The sequence below is a fragment of the Pelophylax lessonae genome (genome assembly GCF_965119305.1).
Source record: "Pelophylax lessonae genome assembly, chromosome: 4".
NCBI lineage: Eukaryota > Metazoa > Chordata > Amphibia > Anura > Ranidae > Pelophylax > Pelophylax lessonae.
The window spans coordinates 163,786,815-163,806,203 of record NC_138771.1 but is presented as its reverse complement, the minus strand read 5'-3'; the positions used below and the strand labels follow the sequence as shown (position 1 = coordinate 163,806,203).

Sequence of the window (19,389 nt, the reverse complement as noted above, 5' to 3'; positions counted from 1 at the left end):
TGTTAGTTAAAGTCGCACAGCGCCGAATTGCAAAAAGTGGCCTGGACGTAAGACAGCAAAATCCTCCGATGGTAAAGTGGTTAAGCACAACTACAGATGCAAATGAGGCCTTGCAAATGCAGCTGAAAATACAAAACCTCTTTATGTACCGAGAACTAAAGAAAAATCCCCTAAGGTGTGGGATTTTTAAGTCAAAAACCAATCCTTGAGTAATTGTCGTAAAACAATATGAATAATTTTATTAATGTTATACAAAATATGAAAAAATATACAATTCAACAAAGAAAGAGAACATCCGGTTGTAGCAAATTATTTTTTCTTTTTTTTTTTTCTTTTGATTGAGCCATATCATTTGGCCTGGTCAGGGTTATAGCAGTCCTTTTGGATGCATAACACTTCTTGTTTTTAAATAGTGGCTATATACATCCCATGGATTGGCACTAGTGGTACATATATATTATCAGATTTTATTATATCAAAAAATACTATATTAACATATACTTCAATACAGCAGATACTTTGTATATTTTGTTATATGTATGAAAACTTTGTGTACACTATGCTATATACCTATAGCTATATATTGAAGATGTGTATCTTTCTATACCCTTAGTCTGAGATATACCTCCATTTGACCTCTGAAAAAGGACAAAATCCGAAACGCGTCAATTCCATCAATTGGATTTCTCAGCCTCTCCACGTTCTAGTGATGTAACTTATGGCAACATGTATTTTAATGTTCTCTTTCTTTGTTGAATTGTATATTTTTTCATATTTTGTATAACATTAATAAAATTATTCATATTGTTTTACGACAATTACTCAAGGATTGATTATTGCCTTAAAAGTCCCACACCTTAGGGGATTTTTCTTCAGTTCTATGATTCAGGGATGTTTGCAATACCCATTCTAACCACTTGACCCAAACATCTTTCAGTATTCTTTATGTACTGATGTCTTACCATATATCACCTTATTTAAGTCTTACCCACTCTTGACAAGCAAGCTATTATGAACATTGAATGTAACAGTTAAGGCACAATTTAAAAGTATGTGTTTAATCTACGTATTTCACATTAATAGAGTTAACAGTGATGGTACCATCATTTGCTGATAAGTGTGGCTGCCTGAATATGCCTTTTGACTATGGCTGTGCAGGGGACAGCTGTAATGATTTGCTATGCCTCCTGCGTCTCTTCCTCTTCTGTTCTCTCACATCAAAGTCAAGTCTGCTAATAATAAATGTACTTCCAGGGCTGAAAATTCTGTTCTGTTAATGAAATGAGAGGTAACCTTTATATGACTTGAAGGACACCAAGTGCCAAACAGTCCTCAGGGCTTTAAAAACTAATTATACAAGGAGAATCCGTCCATTATTCCTTTCTTTGCCCTGCTGAGCAAAATGTGCTTAATATGCTGAAACCGTGGCTGCTTACCTTGCCTGGGTGATGGTTGTTGATTCATGCATCCCACAACTTCAAACTTCAAGCACAGAACCCTTGAATGCTGGATTGATAAGAAAACTGCCGAGCAGCGCAGATCAATGGGCAGGATACAGGCTCAATACATATATCTATCTTTTACTGTGCCAAGAGGTTGGATGCATAAAATGCACAGCAAACTGGCACAGGCTTGTTTAACCCATTACAGATAGCTGAGGTTTTTAGATAAAATGCAAATTACAATACAGTCCTGATGACATGTTTAGGGGACTTTTGTAGCCCATGTGTAATGATGTCTGGCACTTAATGGAATTCTATGGTCACAAAACACAATTTAACATAATTTATTAATTTCTACATTGGATTTCAATTATTTCTAATCTATTGCTAATAATCTGAATGATTATTTTGTAAACTTGCTTTGTGATGATCTCCACACATTTACCTCTGAATTATATTCACACTGCCTGCCTTCCGAATTGCTTTCAGGCAGCAAGGTACCATGGGATATATAGTCTTTAAAAATGGAAAGTAAACAGAAGAGGAGAAGCTGCAAAACATGCAGGAAATCCAATAATTTGTGAAAAGAGATGTCCAGCAGACAGGCAGAACTCACAAAAATAGATTTTTTTCAAGTAAGCTTATCTTGGATTGTCAAATATAACCATTGTCTGTATTGTTATTACAATGCTGAGGTTATAAACAATTTAAGTGCATGATGTGACCATATATTTCCTTTTACTACAAACTTTCCAGACCCTGATACTGAAAGAGAAACATTATATGAACTGTAGATGTTCCTCTTGTGTTAAAATGTGTTTTTGAAGCTTTAACCGCTTCCCCACCAGGCCTATTTCGGACACTTTGTGTTTACAAGTTAAAACCAGTATTTTTTCCTAGAAAACTACTTAGAACCCCCAAACATTATATATATTTTTTTAGCAAAGACTCTTTTAAGTGCATGATGTGACCATATATTTCCTTTTACTACAAACTTTCCAGACCCTGATACTGAAAGAGAAACATTATATGAACTGTAGATGTTCCTCTTGTGTTAAAATGTGTTTTTGAAGCTTTAACCGCTTCCCCACCAGGCCTATTTCGGACACTTTGTGTTTACAAGTTAAAACCAGTATTTTTTCCTAGAAAACTACTTAGAACCCCCAAACATTATATATATTTTTTTAGCAAAGACTCTGGAGAATAAAATTGCGGTCATTGCAATATTTTTTGTCACGCGGTATTTGCGCAGCGGTCTTTAAAACGCCATTTTTTTGGGAAAAATTACATTTCACTGCATTTAAAAAATACTAAACAGTAAAGTTAGCCCATTTTTTTGTATATTGTGAAAGATGATGTCATGCCGAGTAAATAGATACCCAACATGTTACGGTTTAAAATTGCGCCCCCCCGTGGGATGGCGACAAACTACGGTCAATAGAGATCTCAATAGGTGACACTTTACATTTATTTAACGGTTACCAGTTTAGAGTTAGAGTGTAGCTCTTTTTTTTAAATTATTGCTCACGCTCTGGCGATCGCGACGATACCTCACATGTGTGGTTTGAACAGCGATTTCATTCGCGGCTCGACTTCCGTATACGTTTTTTTTGTGCGCAAGCTAATTTTTTTTTCCCATTTATTTTATTTATTTTTTTAACTTTATTACAGTTTTTTTAAAAAAAAAAAAATCTGATCACTTTTATTGCTGTCACAAGCAATGTAAACATCCCTTGTGACAGCAATATGCAGTGACAGGTACACTTTATGGAGGGATCGAGGGTCTAAAAGACCCTAGACCCCTCCACTACACTTCCCTGTATGCAAAACGCCGAAAACGGCGTTTGTGCATACAGCCGTTTTTCAAATTTGCCGCCGTTTTGCAGCACACTAACCCGGAAGTGACGTCATGGACGCCGCCTCCGGGTTATGTCATCAGAGACCCGATCGATGCCGTTTCCGGCATTCATCGGGACTCCATCCAGCCGGCAGACGCGCCGGCTGGGTGCTCGGGGCTCCCGGTGGGATGGTAGCCCCGGTAAAAGCCGCGGAATGGCGGCGGGAGGGGGGGGCATCCCCTCCCGTCCCCCGGGTAACGATAGAGCGGCTCCCGAGCCGTATCGATCGGTACCGACGGAAAGCCGACCGTCGGCTTCAAACAACGGTACCGGGATGATGCCTCCAGCTAGAGGCATTATCCCGGTATACCCCCGCAAAGTTTAGGACGTCATATGACGTCCACCTAGGGGGAAGTGGTTAATGAAACTTGGCAAATGGCCTGTGTGTGTTGGTTTTCTATTTGTTTTAAGTGGAAGTGGAAGTAGTTTAAGGGTAGGTGATGTAAAATGGGAAGTAACAACGAGGAAATAAATGGATTTTTGTAAAATCTTACCGTAAAATCCTTTTCTCTTAGCTCATTGACAGACGTAGTCCTCGGTGATACAGCACCTTCGGGTTATGTTGCCTCCACAGGAGTAGGACTAGACAGGAAATAAAATGCTCTGGCCACACCCTAGGGGCAGTCGCAGAGGGTATATCCTCTCTCTCTCTGCCTCAGCAAATCAGTTATGTCATAAAAGCAGTCTTTAGAGAATTTAACCCAACCCAACTCAAAAAAACAGAGGGGCGGGTACTACGTCTGTCAATGAGCTAAGAGAAAAGGATTTTACGGTAAGATTTTACAAAAATCCATTTTTCTCTATCGCTCATTGACAGACGTAGTCCTCGGTGATACAGCACCTTCGGGAAGTCCCAGAGCAGTATCACAAATGAGGGGTGGGAAAATGGAAATCAAATCCAAATCTAGAAGGCCCAACCGGTGCCAACTAGAAGTTTACAATGCTCATCCTTAATGATGAGACTCAACAAAAAAATTTTCAAACAGAAAAAAACCCTCGAGGTAGACCACCGGTCTCCTCAAATTGCGGCCTGCAAAACCTTGCGGCCAAATGAGGCATCCGCCGATGCCATCACATCAATTTTATAAAATTTTGTAAAGGTATGTACCGACGACCAGGTGGCCGCTTTACATACCTGGACCACTGACGCCTGATGGCGAAAGGCCCAGGAAGTACTGAGCGCTCGAGTGAAGTGCGCCCTAACAGGGAACGGAGGATTCCGACCCTTAATAGAATAAGCCTGTACCACCGTCTGACTGATCCATGTAGATATGGTCGCGGCAGACACAGGCAACCCCCTTCAAGGGCTATCCGTGATCACAAAAAGTGAGTCCGTCTTACGAAAACCACTTTAGGAAGGAAGGATGGATTCGGAAGAAGAACCACCAGATCTGGGGAACGACAGGATAATGCAGCCAGTTCTGACACCCTGCGTAGAGAAGTAATGGCCACCAAGAAGGCCACCTTCTGGGAATGTAAGCAAGGGAATCTCCCTAATATCTTCAAAGAGAAGTTTCTGAAGAACCGACCACACTAAATTAAAATACCAGGCGGTAAGGGTGCGCGCACTGGCGGAGCCAGATGTCGCACCCCCTGGATGAAATTCCGCACCAAGGAATGATTAGCCAAAGGTTTCTTGAAAGAAGATTGCTAACGCCGAAAACCTGACCCTTGATCGTGCTCAAGGATAGTTTCTGCTCAACCCCTTGTTGCAGACAGACCAAAATTCGGGTCACCGAATAGGTCTGTGGGGGAAATCCAATAGATTCACACCATGCAATATAAGACTTCCATGTGCTGGAAGTCGCTTTCCTTGCTTTAACTGGAGGTAGGAATAACTGAAGCTGACACTCCCTTGTCCTTCAGTACCTGGGTCTCAATGGCCAGGCCATTAAGCCAGCGACTGTAAAGCAAGATGGAAGATCGGTCCCTGAGACCGCAAATCCTCCCTGAGATGAAGTCTCCAAGGAGCGTCCGCGACTAGCCTCGCCAAGTCGGCGTACCAGGCTTGACGAGGTCAATCCAGAATTTCCAGAATAACTGGAATTCCCTCCACCTCTATCCTGCGAAGAAGTTCCCGCAGCAACTTGAGAGGATGGAAGGCATGCTGTAGCTGATACTGCCCCCACGGGGCGATCAGCATTTCTGCTGCGTCCGCTAGAGGATCGTGGCGCGAGCTACAAACCTCCGCACCTTCCTGTTAGGCCAAGGTGCCAACAGATCCACATCCGGGATGTCCCAATGAAGGGACAGCTAGGGAAAAAACCTCTGGATGAAGAGGCCATATGCGATTGGATCCGAATCGGGCTGCTCTAGAGCTGCTCGATCCAGTAAATCAGACAAAATCTGATCGCTCTCAGTTCCGATACCCTTATTGGTAATCTGGATACTATCGGAAGAAATTACTTCCCCTGGTTGAGCATCGGAGACTTCCTGGTCCGCTCGCTCAACCGGATCCGATTGTCCAGGGAATCGGAATTCTGATTCCATTAAAAAAGAATCTCCTTCAGGAGAATTCGGGTATGAGACTGGGTATACGGTACTGCCTCTAAGAAGGCCACCATCAGTCCCAGCCAATTGACGGACAGCAACATCCGAATCGTTGACTGAACCTTCTGGAGTTTCCCAGCAAGGAGAAACTCTCTTGCCCAGGATGTATCCAACCTTAGGCCCAGATAGTTCAGTCTCCTGGTGGGAACCAGGGATGATCTTTGGGAAAGCGAAAAAACGCTGATGTCCTGCGATGATGGGGATATAAAGATAGGCATCCTATATGTCTATGGACGCCAGGAAATCTCTTTTATGCAGGGAGGCCACCACTGTACGGATGGACTCTATTTCTTCCCAAGTCCAGATTTGGACGCACCTTGCCCTCTTTCCTGGGCATTGTGAATAGGTTCGAATAGAACCCCTGAAACCGTTCAATGTTAGAAGGGCAGAATCGCACCGGTGGAAGTGATCGAAACTCGATCCTGTGTCCTCCAGAAACCGGTGAAGACACCCCCCCCCCCACCCCAGAGATGGGTAGGGGCGCATCAGGCTATATTCTTCAGGCTTGGCTGAGCCGGACTCTTTGTTTACACGACCAGCGCCCTTTGAAACCCCTCTAAAGGGGCTTTGGAGGGTTTCGCCTTATCGCCCGCCCTCGCGGAATGAACAACTCTATATGAGCAGAAAAGGAAGGTCCTCGTTAGTTACGAGGTCTTTTTATCCTAACAGTCTGTGGCAAGACAGCAGGTGGTACCGTCTATCCTATAAAGAGGAATTCCTCAAACGGATAGCACCTAGCCATGCGTTTGGAAATAACAGGGGTTCGTTTCAAAACGACCCCATTTGGGTAAAGGAAATCCTTCGCCCTTTTGGTAGGCTAACAAGTACCAAAAAGGAATCTCAGTCTCAGCTACCTCTGCCGGTGTAACCTCAAGACTAAAGGTTTCCCGGATGGACACAACTAGTGCATCCACCACTCTTGTGCTATGGCGGAGGCAGAAACGTGCTCCTCACTGCTGAGGAGATATTACCTGAGACAACAGCCCCCTAAGAGGGACCTGCAACTGCATTGACCAGTTCCGAATCCGTATCTGAAGTATCTGATAAACAATAGGGGTAGGCGGGGGTCGCTACTTGACCCCCGTCCCTGACAGGCCACATCCACCCGGGATACCAAAGACTCCAAAATTGCCGATAATGCATAAAAAACAAGTGGGGTACTGGAGGGTCCTGCGGCCACCTTGAGGGGATCAGGTGGGGATACCTATGCGGCAGGGTCAATGATTATACAAGACACTTGCCAGCGACAAAAAATGACAAAGTAAAAAAAAACTTTTTTTTTTTTTTTGTGTCCCCCAGTCGCAACAGCGCCCCTCAGTGTTACCTGCCTTTTTGGACCCCAGAGAGAGAGAGAGACAGACCCCAAGGCTCATCCCTGATGCACAGAAGTTTTCATCAGCTTGCTCAGTGCTTGTCTTGTTACAGACAGGAAGTCTTTGGCCCTATTTCCTGGGTAAAAGAGGCGGCTCCGCCCCTTAACACGCCTGCCGGCTCCTCCCCCTGGCTCCATGAGGTGTTTGAGTCACCTCAAACATGGCCGCCCCCATGCTGGAGACACGAGGCTACACCAAAATGGCGGCCTCGTGCGATCTACCAGACAATGGCGGCGGCCTGCACAGAATAGCGGCATGTCTGCAGAAGGATCTCGGCCTCACAACCCTTCACCCTCATGGTGGTCAGCGTGGTCGGAGGTACCGGACCCTAGCGGGCCGTATGCGGTCCGCTGCTTAGCTGGAGGAATGATCTGGAATGCAGTATACATGTATAGACATCGCCCTGTGGCTACTGACAGGTAGGATAACTTATACTATCACAGTAAAGTTCTAGTACTGCCACTGACTACAATCATTTACACATCTTTACAATTAGATTGTCAGCTCCCAAACCAAGCCTCCTGGCTTCTTGTACACAAAAATCACACTCAATTAGGGGGATCTGTGACATGTTGTAGGATAGAGGGGAACCCATCCTTACCATTACAGAGAGGGGCCCGCGTTCACCACAAGACCCGTCAAGGGGAAAGGGGGAACATACTACTCACCATAACGGAACCAGGCGGGCGCCAACTCCTGACAGTACCCCTCTCCACCGAGGTAGGAGGGCTGTCGACCAATACGGGCGCCGTGACTCATGGTCTTTGGCGTTTCAGCGAGACGTTTAACTCGCAGGGTCAGTCCCCGTCCAGTGGGACTATGTCGCGGCCGACCCAGCGCGGAGCTATGGCCTGCACGCGCTCGTAGGCTGAACTGGGGTGACCACTGGATCTCAACATCCAGCCCGTCGCCCAGTTCAGCTTTCTTGCTTGAAGATCTCACAGGAACACTGGAGAAAAAAAGCTGTCTTAAAAAATTATTTTCTAAGAAAAAAATCCTGCCAGGACCGAAGATCCCAGCAAGGTATCTAGGTCCTTACTCCTGACTAGACAGAAAAAAACTGATTTGCTGAGGCAGAGAGAGAGAGGATATACCCTCTGCGACTGCCCCTAGGGTGTGGCCAGAGCATTTTATTTCCTGTCTAGTCCTACTCCTGTGGAGGCAACATAACCCGAAGGTGCTGTATCACCGAGGACTACGTCTGTCAATGAGCGATAGAGAAAACCAGATTTAAAGCATGGTTAGGTCTTGGTGTGGTATCTGTTTGTTTTTTTTATTATTTATTTTGGTGTTTTTCGTGGCTCAATTGTACGATTAGTACATTTTCCAACTCATTTGTTTCCTGGCTCAGAAGTTCCCTCAGTTTACTAGATCCCCAGCTCTGCAGTTTCCTGGCTCAGTAGTACATCCCCTTCACTTTTTTCCTCCCTAACTACTGGCACATTGTTCCCCCTCCTCCCCTCAGAAGCAACCACCCCCTTCACCCTCCTGCACATAGGTACATTACCCACCAATGCTGCTCAGTAGGCCCCCCACCCCTCCCCATTTGGTTCCCATATTCCACAAACCCAAAACCTAAGCAGCTTCTTACTTTTAGACTTCCAGCAGGCACCTCAACATACTTTACAAAGAAAAAATCCCCTTATGTACCTCATATCCATGATATATTGTAATCATTTTATTTAAATATTCTAGGCTCTTGAATAAGTTACATTTTGAAATACAAACATGTAATTGTGTATCAGATACCTGATTCAAATGATACATTTATCTGTCAGTGTTGTTGTATTTTCTCTACAAAACACACGTGTGCACGCTTAGAAAGTAAGCCTAGGTGTATTTCAGAAGAGTCATTCCTCGTTTTCACAGTAGAGCCATATTGCTTGATTGCATACTCTAGCGTTCTGTTGATTGTCAAGTGTTGTATCAAATGATTATCACAAGAGATTAATGCAAAACGACCATTCCCTGTTTAAACCACAATCTGCAACAACCTACAGTCTGTAATCAAACAAAAATTGTTCTAGCAAATCCTATTTTCCATATTTGAGAAAGTAGCCAGGAGGTTATTCTCTCAAAATGTATGCTGCCATAGTCAATCAAAAGCATTAGAATGAGTAATCAGCATCTGATTATACATCACATTCCTGGCAATATTAATCAGAAAGATTAATATATTTTCATTATGAAAGGGGTACTTTTGGCTCTCTCAAATAGGGCATCCATGTAGAATATGTAAGCCAGAGCTCTATTAGTTTAAATGCTTAAATTTTAACACGAACTGTTGCTTCTTATTTCTACTTAACTAATGTACACAATTATATCATATGCACAGCATTATATCATATGTGCAGCACCAAAAAATGGGATTTTTGACAAAAAAAATAACATTTCTCTGATGTTCATTGAAGGACATAGCTCCTGATATTCTTAACCATTGGGTTATACTGCCCCCTACAGGAGTAGGACACTAGGCAGAAAAAAAGTCTGGCTACGCCTATGGGCAGTCCCGAGGGGTTTACTCCCTCTCCCTGCTATAGGTATTCAGTTTTGTTACAAGCAATGTCCAAAGTATAAGAACTCCACAGAGGGGTGGGTGCTGTGTCCGTCAATGAACATCAGAGAAATGGATTTTACGGTAAGTCAAAAATCCCATTTTCTCTTTCGTTCATTGACGGACACAGCTCTTGATATTCTTAACCATTGGGACGTCCCAAAGCAGTGTTAAACATAAGGGGTGTGAACAGCAAAAAAATTCCCAAGGCTAAATAGTAGCCAACCAGGCAACAGGAGCTCAACCAAAACAACTGTAGCCCACCTTAACCACTTTAAGACCAGAAGATTTGACCCCCTTCCTGACCAGGCCCTATTTTGCGATTCGGCATTGCATTACTTTAACGGATAATTGCGCGGTCGTGCGACGCTGTACCCAAATAAAATTGATGTCCTTTTTTTTTTCCACAAATAGAGCTTTCTTTTGGTGGTATTTGATCACCTGTGCGATTTTTAATGTTTGCGCTATAAACAAAAAAGAGCGACAATTTTGAAAAAAAAACAAAAACAAAAAAACAATATTTTCACTTTCTGCTATATAACATTCCCCCCCCCCCCCAAAAAAAAAATAAATAATTTAAAAATCAAAATGTTTTAACATTTTAGGCTAATTTGTTTTCTGCTACATATTTTTGGTAAAAAAATTAGCAATAAGCGTATTTTGATTGGTTTGCGCAAAAGTTATCGAGTTATTAACTACAGGTAAGATTTATGTCATTAGATAGGTCATTAGATAACTATTTACTTCCAGTTTTGTATTTATGTACCAACATATTGCATAACTTTTGGCATACTTTGGATCTATAGATGTGGTTTGTGTCCCTCTTTTTTAAAATGTACAACAAATAAACATATATATTTTTTACTATACTTTTGTGCCTACAAAGTCCATGTGTTTCTTGATTCAATTTTCCAGTTTAGATATTAGAATGTGGCACGTCTATACATACTCTATGCACCCAGTGAACCGCTTCTGGTAGTGCATTTTCCTATTTACATGTTGGGGAATTAAGTACTGTGTTGCTAGATGTAGTGACCTGCACGCACACTCCATACTCTGTTCATGTCTTTTCAGTGTGAGGTAGTTTCTTCCTCCCATAATTTCCATCTGCAGGAAGACATGGATTTTTCACCTCAGTTATTCCTTGCTGCCATCTACGGTTACAAAGTTACCTCTGGCTATTGAACCTCTGGCGCTCTCAGCAGCTGCTTGTGAGTACCCAAGGTTTTTTCTTGGAGTGATTTTAAATAGACAGCTAGAAATTTAAAAAATAAAAATAGATTTACGTCAAGAGGCCATAAACCGGACATCGGGAAAAAGCCCAGGGAGAAGACGTCACCGGTAAGCGAGAGGTTCAACTGGTGGAAGCGCTGCAATGGTGGTAAGTACTCTGCAGACTTTAATTTTGCTTTAAGTAGTTTGAAGCTTAACAGTGAGCAGATAAAAAACACAATTTCATTTAGTTATGAATCTGTCTTGATATTGAGCACAGCAGCATTTACACAGGGAGAGGAAGGGGCAGCCAATCAGGCTGTAAACATTTTCAAAGCAATTACAGGATGAGCGAGCATAGTAAGAACCTCATCTGTGTGCTGCTTAGTTGTATTTACTAACTGCATTTTGAGAAAAGTGAGGTCACCAATCTTGACTCTGTTTTCTGGTAGGGATGCCTGGATCACAAGACTGGCTGAAAACAATCTACAAAATCTTTAGCAAACAAAACATCTTCCATATGCTGTGTGTATGTTTGCTGTGCATTTGGTTGTTTCCTTGGAGTTTGAATTATGGCTCCAGCATTTGAAACAAACATGAGATTGGGGTGGTCTGAATCTTTAACTTAAAATATGTTATTGAAATTTTAAACTAACGTACCGTATAAAATCTTCTTCATCCTCTCTTTTAGGTCTTAATTGTTTAGGCTGAGTCATGTTCAGCCAGTTGGGAAGGGACTTCAGTAGCCTAGTGATGTCATCATCCTTTGCCCAGGAAGCACTTATCACCAGCTTCTCATCTGTTTGAACAATGCTCCTACAAGAAAACAAACAACTTAAACCACATCTAAAGTCTGGACCATGTGACATAATGGGATACAACATAATACAGAATATATTTCAATTGTGTTGTGTGAACAACAGTTAAGAAATAAATATGTAAATTACAGAATATATATTGCATATCCAGAGTATACCTTAGATTCTCTGGAACACAGCATTACTCTGGAACTGGATACAATTAAATATCTAAATTCTAGTTACGTTAAAGGATTATATCATGTAAACCTTTGGACCTCAAATAAAGTTCCAAACAATCTTCTCACTGGAGCTGTCAAGCAGCGCAAGAAGCCATTGGACGGCACAGTTAACAGGGATGTGGAAATATAGAATATAGTAGACATGTTGATAACTGTAGTCTCACCAGTAAAGGTTTCTACCTTTCCTTTTTCTCCCCATTCGCAAGTTAAAGTGTGTATGCAGCTAAAACAGTGTTTTCAGGTCTATAGAGGGTAAAAAGGACCATCCCCCTAAACAGGGAGTTGCAAAGGTCAATCAGATGGGGGCCAGCGTAGAAAGATTTTTTTTTTTTTTTTTAATACAAGTTTGGGAGACCATCAGGTCCAGGGGACTTGTGTGAGGGTAGGTGTTTGATCACCCATGGGAGTTCCTCCAAAGTGATGTCTGCATTTAAAAGCCATAAATCAGAGCAGGACAATTTTGGTAGCTTAAGAGGCCTAAAGAAATTATCCATGTATTCTTGTTTGAAAGGAGGATGACTGTCAAGAGTAAGGCAGGTATACAGTTTAAAGTAAAATTCCCTCAAAGGTCTTAGCCATAGCTTGAGCACAATAAGTGAGAGCGCCATCCAAATTAAATAGTCTGTGAATGATTAAAGGGAATTGGCTCTAAGTTTATTGACCAGCATCCCATGGGGTTTGTTAGAAAATTTGCAAAATTTTTGTCTGGTCCATAAAAGTGACTTAGCAAGTTTATGCATCTCTAATGGCTTTAGTTAATCTCAAATCTGGGTAACTGTCCAAAGACAGGCCATATATATACATTAAATGATCCAGTCCTTGCAATAGCCTATTGCTTCAAAAAGGAAATAAAGTCAAGTGAACACATATTACATTTTGAAGTTTAGGAATTTTATGAGATAACTTAGGCAACAGTGCAGTGGACATCTGCATTCATTAGCCTTATCTACTGTATATCCAATGGTGTTCATTAGTTGCATGAGCTTGCTTCACAATTTACAGAATAGCACAATTAGTAAAAAAACAATACCAGTTATATCTATTTGTAAGCTTTTAAAATAAAATTATAAGCTACATAAGGGCATGGATGATAACCCACTAATAACTGTGAAAACAATACCCACAAACTAATGAAAAACATTACATTGCATTCTACTAACAAAAATGCAATATAATAAAACAGGGCTCTCATTTAAAAGAAATATGTTTGTAGAATAAAGCATAGCTTGGCTAAATAGGTTAATTATTAGTGTTAATTATTTTATAATTTCTGCTAAATAATTTGACAGGCTTTTTTGTTTTCATAAATGACAATACAATATACTGTATTTCTATTTGCTTTGCATATTGTCAAGACAGTTAAGGAAATACAGTAGCTTAACCCTGGAAATAGAAAGTGTAGAAAGTGTTTTTTATGACTAATCTCGAATTGATGGCATGGCAAAAATAACCCTACATCACATACGTTATAATGGAACAAATGGAATTATTCTGGCAAATTAAGAGCATGCCAAGCTCAATACACTTTTGAAAAAAGGTTTATACTTCCAGTCTGTATGTTTCACAATACAAACATAGCATGCATTCAGTAGCCACAGAAACGCTGATGTGTATCATCCAAAATATGCTCAATCATAGAAGAGCAGAGAGATTATTGAAAATCAAGGGCATTAACCAATGACAGCCAGTCATGAAAAGGCAATCAAAATCAATACATGCAAAATCAAGATAACAGTAAAAAAAAATATGAAAAGAATATTAGGCCATTTCAAAGAAATCATCAATTAAATTTTATTTAGGCTAGTATAAAATGAAACATAGCGTTTAATTCACTGTAAAAAAATATTTCTGGTGTTTATTTTCAACTGAGCTTTCTAGAGAGATAAACATATTACAAGAGCCATGTACAACAAATGCTGTGATTTGTAGAGAGCACATTTTCCACATGAAGAGATAATCGGGTGAGGACTGATTATCATGTCAGGCAGAGTGAAGCTCGCGTTCCCCATATTGTATTAGCGACGCAGCTTGCCACATACTTAGGTAATCCAATCATCAAAGAGATCACCAATAATTTGTTTTCTAGTTTTACATTTGAAAATGCACTAACACCACTAACTTTTAATTTCACTCAGAGCCCTTTGAGAACCAGAGGCTACAAGATGCAGGACTCGCCTGAGTTAACATTTTAGCTACACTGCTGTTCATCCAGAACACAAACTACAAAATATAGATTGGCCGTACCATGTGCGTGTGTAATTGCTTTTTCCTAGTATCCAGCATGTGAAACTAATTAAGACCTGCAGGCCTCAAGTGATACAGTAAACACCAAATCCATTTTAAGATATCAAGATTTAGCCGTGCTGAAGTCAATATGTGATACAGACCTTAAATGAGTATTTAAGAATAAGAAAAATAATGAACTTGCATAAATCAATGTTTTTGCCTTGTGTTTAGAAATACAAGGAAAATAAGGCTAAGCAATGCATCATAGGAATATTTAAGATGGTCTGTTTTATATGTTTATGAAAGAAATCTCAACAACTGAACTAAAATTTGAACCCCTTACCGAGCAGCCCCGGCGTCGCTTTAATGGGGTCTGCATGTGCGGGAGAGGCAGAAAGGATCATCCAATCACATAATCATTGTGATTGTCTGTCACAGTGGTCACATGATCAGGAGCTGGTCTTGCCAGCTCCTGATCATTAGTACGGACCCAGAGCTGAATTAGGCAGGCTTTATTTAACCTTAAATCCTCTTTAAGCAGCGCTCCATCTAAAAGCAAATCAATCACATTGTGTGTAATTTGCCAATAATCATTAGATGATATACCACACTATAACAATAACAAAAAATTACACTAAATATAACAGAGATGTTGGGTGAATGCTGCGGGATAAAACAGCAATCCACACCATCCACTACTATATAAAATAAGCTCACAGTCCACCATGGGTGATTTAGGTGAGTCTCTATGTAAATAACATCCATGGAAAGCACATCCAAAAATACTCTGTGATGCCTGTCATCAATACCACCAGATGAATACCATTCCCCTTAAATGCAACACTCACCAGATAAAGGCGAGTTGGAAGCATATAACACTGATAATTCAATAAGAGTTCTCCACAGATAGGTCTTCCACACTCCCTGGTACTATGACAGTAGCCAGTAACAGCACCTCCTTCAGTATATCCAAAACAACCTGCAAGGTATGAGAACCCGAGAAAAACCATGGCTCCTTGAGTAAACTGCAATAGCTGTAGCACTAGCAAATGTGGATAGACTGAGGGAGGTGCTGTTACTGGCTGCTGCCATAGTACCGAGGAAAAAAAATAATAATAATAAAAATAAAATGATCAATGTGTGTTAATGTTTACAGTGGACTGCTTGTCAAATATATCTTTTCATGTTAGTAGTGTAACACCTATAGATATATATTACCTCTCACAGAGATCACAGTACATCCCAGCAATGTCTTTATCTGCTTTTCTTACCAAACGGACAGAGTCATCTTTGTTCAAGCATTATCCAAGGTCAACAGCTACTTCCAGGACTAAGGCTGCTTTCACACTGCTACACTGCAGTTTGGCTGCAGCGCAGGAACAGCATGGGTGTGCCCATGGTTTTCGTTGAGTGTTACCCAGTTTCCCATAGACTTTTTTTTTTATGTCCTGTGTTTTTAGGCATTTTCTAAAAGTGCACCAAATGTGCAAAAACCAGGTGACACATAACACTTATGAAAACTGTGGCAGTTGCTGGCTCAGAGATGACACAATCATGTAAATGATAGGTGCTCAACCTGTGGCCCTCCAGCTGTTGCAGAACTAGAAGACCCATCATACCTCTGGTTTTTGGAGTCATGCTTGTAAATATCCGCCTTGCAATGCCTCATGAGACTTGCAGTCTGGCGACAGCTGGAGGGCCACAGGTTGAGCACCCATAAATTGTAAACCCTGGCACCTGTGCAGTTCTTGTGTACTGTGTACACAAATGTCTAATACAGATCAGCCATGCTAAAGCTTCTCTCATCCTATATATATATATATATATATATATATATATATATATATATATATATATATATATATATTTTTTTTTTTTTTTTGTTCTTTTTAATTATTATATTTTTTTTTGTCTCAATTTATACTGCTTAATCTTTGTATTAACTATTTAATCAGTATTTACAGGATGTCTCTTTAAGGGTTTCCATTAGTGTGCCAGGAAGCCTCCCATTGTCTTTACCCACAGCTGTGCAGTCTCACATAGAGGACTAGATAAAGCTCAATTTGGCCGTCCCCCTAGTCTTAGAAATTAAACAGATCGGTCCATGTGAAACATGTAGTCATGGTGACGGGACCGTTCTTCTTCCGGCCTGCTGGTCACTGACAGCTTATAACGGCTGAAGCCTGCCTCCTGGGCGCAGACAATTGACGTCATCACCAGCGCCCCTATTGGTCTCATCGAGTCCCATGCTGGTTGTATTCCATAAAGGCAAAGAGAAACAAAGAAAGGGCGCACCGACCTAGCAACCCTTGCGATTCACACCAGGCATTATACGCCTTTCGGGTACGATGATAAATCTTCCTGGAGGTAGCCTTTCGAGCCCTCAACAAGGTAGGAATCATGGCATCAGAGAGACCTCTATCCCTCAACAACTGGCCTTCAACAGCCATGCCGTTAAAGCCAGAGACCGTAAAGCAGGATGGAAGATCGGTCCTTGAGATAGCAGATCTTCCCTCAGAGGGAGACGCCAGGGAGGCGCGACGACCATCCTTACGAGGTCCGCATACTAAGACCAGTGAGGCCAGTCTGGGGCCACCAGAATCACCTGCACCTGTTCCAACGGCAATCTGCGGAGGAACTTGGAAAACAGTTGAATCTAAGGAAAGGCATAAATCAGCCGATACCGGTGCCAAGGCACCACCAACGTGTCTGAGGCGGCTGCCAGAGGATCTCAAGCCCTGGCCATGAACCTTTTCACCTTTCTGTTGAGACGAGACGCAAACAGATCCATGTCCGGCGTCCCCCACCGGGCACACAGGAGACGAAACACCTCCAGATGCAGGGACCATTCCCCCTGATCCAAGGACTGACGACTGAGATAGTCCGCCTGCCAGTTCTCCACTCCAGGAATGTGAACAGCAGAGAGAGCTGGAACGTGCGCCTCGGCCCAAGTCAGAATCTCAGGCCACTTCCCTGGCTGCCCGGGCACTCCTGGTGCCCCCGTGGTGATTGATGTAAGCCACAGCCATGGCATTGTCGGTTTGAACCCGAACCGGGTGACCTGCAACCGAGATGCCCAATGGAACAGGCAGAGTTTGATCTCCCTGAGCTCCAGGACATTTATCGGCAAGGAAGATTCCTCCCATGACCACACACCTTGGGAACAAAGAGTTCCCTGAACTCCATCCCAGCCCGTCAGGCTGGCATCCATGGTGATCACCGTCCACAACAGCGGCAGAAAGGACTTGCCCTGGCTCAGAGCGGGCGACAGAAGCCACCACGAAAGCTCCGACCTTGTGAGACTGAGGGTCCTTGTTCCATTTGGCAAGAATTTCTGCTTGCAGAGTCCTTGTGTGAAACTGGGCAAACGGAATCGCCTCGAAGGCTGACACCATCAGCCCCAGGGACCACATGCAGGACCACAGGTAGAAGAGATCGCTGTCCCTGAGGACTCTGATCTCACCCTGCAAGGTCTGAAGTTTGTCCTCTGGAAGGAAAACCTTTGCATGAGCGGAGTCCAAGACCATGGCCAGATAATGCAGACTTCTGGACGTTGATGGTCCACCCAAACTCCTGAACCATCTGAACCGTGACCGTCAGAGCGCCCAACAGAGTGGCACACGAGCTCGCCCATAGCAGGCAATTGTCCAGATAACCGAGGACCGCAATCCCCTTCTTGCACAGCTGAGCAAGCACTGGGGCCAAAACTTTGATGAAGACCCTGGGAGCCGAAGCTAGACCAAAGGGTAACGCCACAAATTGAAAATACTCCTCCGCTACTGCAAAACGAAGAAACCACTGGTGACCTTCGTAGATAGGGATGTGCAGGTATGCATCCTTTAAATCGATGGAGGTCAGAAAATCCCCTTGATTTAAAGACGCCACCACCGACCGGACAGATTCTATCTGGAACTTCTGCACCCGTACAAAGCAGTTCAGAGATTTGAGGTCCAGGATAGGATGCACCTTCCTGGGCACTGTGAACAGGTTTGAGTAGAAGCCTTGAAACCTGTCCCGCTGAGGAACCGGGACAATGATGCCCTGTGCAAGAAGATCTTGCACAGCCCCTTGAGATCCCTTAAGCAATCTGGGATCAGGCGGAGATTCGATGGAAAGAACCTGTCTGCAGGACGAGATTGAAATTCGATCTTGTACCACGTACGAATCAGTTCGTGAACCCATTTGTCCTGAATCAGAGATGTCCAGGGTTCCTGAAAGTAATGCAGACATCCCCCCCACCCCTGAGCCGGGTGAGGGCGTCCCTTCATGTGGAGGAAGACTTGGCCACAGCACCAGACTGACCGGCCTTGGGCTTACCTGACCAAGCCTTCTTGTTTCCACCGGAGGCCTTGAACAGTTTTCCTTTTTCCTGAGGCATGACAAAAGAGGCACTTTGTACATCCTGCCCATGCATCCACTTACCCTCTGTGGCTCAGGTTCAGGGAGCACCTTTGGTGGCCATCCCTGCGTCAGGAGATCGCGCGTGCTTAAGTTCAGCCTAGTTACATGCATGAGCTTCTGTCAGAAGCTGGATGGGACACAGAGCAGCTGCAGCTGGATGCGTGAGTCACTGTGGGTGGATGTTTACAGGTACTGACAGGTTCTATTACTTTGAGATGACTGTGCTGTGTGTGATAAGCGGTTACAGCTTGGCACAAGCATTGAATGCACTAAAGAGTACCTCACGTTTTCTTGTCTGGAGCAATGCCCTCCTGGAAAAGAAGTGGGGAGGCACAAGTGTGCCACCATCAGAATTGGAAGATCCAAGCCATACATCCTTTGTGTTACTTCCCTTGAGAGGCCAGTAGCCATGGTTTGCGGTGGAAAACCGTCATTTTAAGTTTGTGTCCTTGCCCTTCGGACTAGCCATGGTTCCACGAGTGTTCGCAAAAACCCTAGCTCCAGTATTGGCTATTCAAAGGCTCAGGGGATAGCAGTGGTAGGATACCTAGACGATCTATTACTTATAGACTGGTCGGCTTCTACACTGTTATGGGCAGTTCAGTTCTTAGAACGTCTGGGTTGGATTCTGAGTTTGGCAAAATCAGCGTTGCAGCCGGTTCAGAGTCTAGAGTATCTGGGTATCCTTGTAAAC

At 42.9% G+C, this 19,389-nt stretch overlaps 1 protein-coding gene across 1 annotated transcript in view; it reads right to left on the bottom strand.

Annotated features, from left to right (window-relative positions):
- EXOC4 (exocyst complex component 4) overlaps window positions 1-19,389 on the bottom strand; it is an 809,165-nt gene that overhangs the window by 185,832 nt on the left and 603,944 nt on the right. Inside the window, exon 13 of the mRNA XM_082254329.1 lies at window positions 11,690-11,845. Coding sequence (XP_082110455.1) covers window positions 11,690-11,845 — 156 coding nt within the window. The remainder of the gene's footprint in view (window positions 1-11,689; window positions 11,846-19,389) is intronic.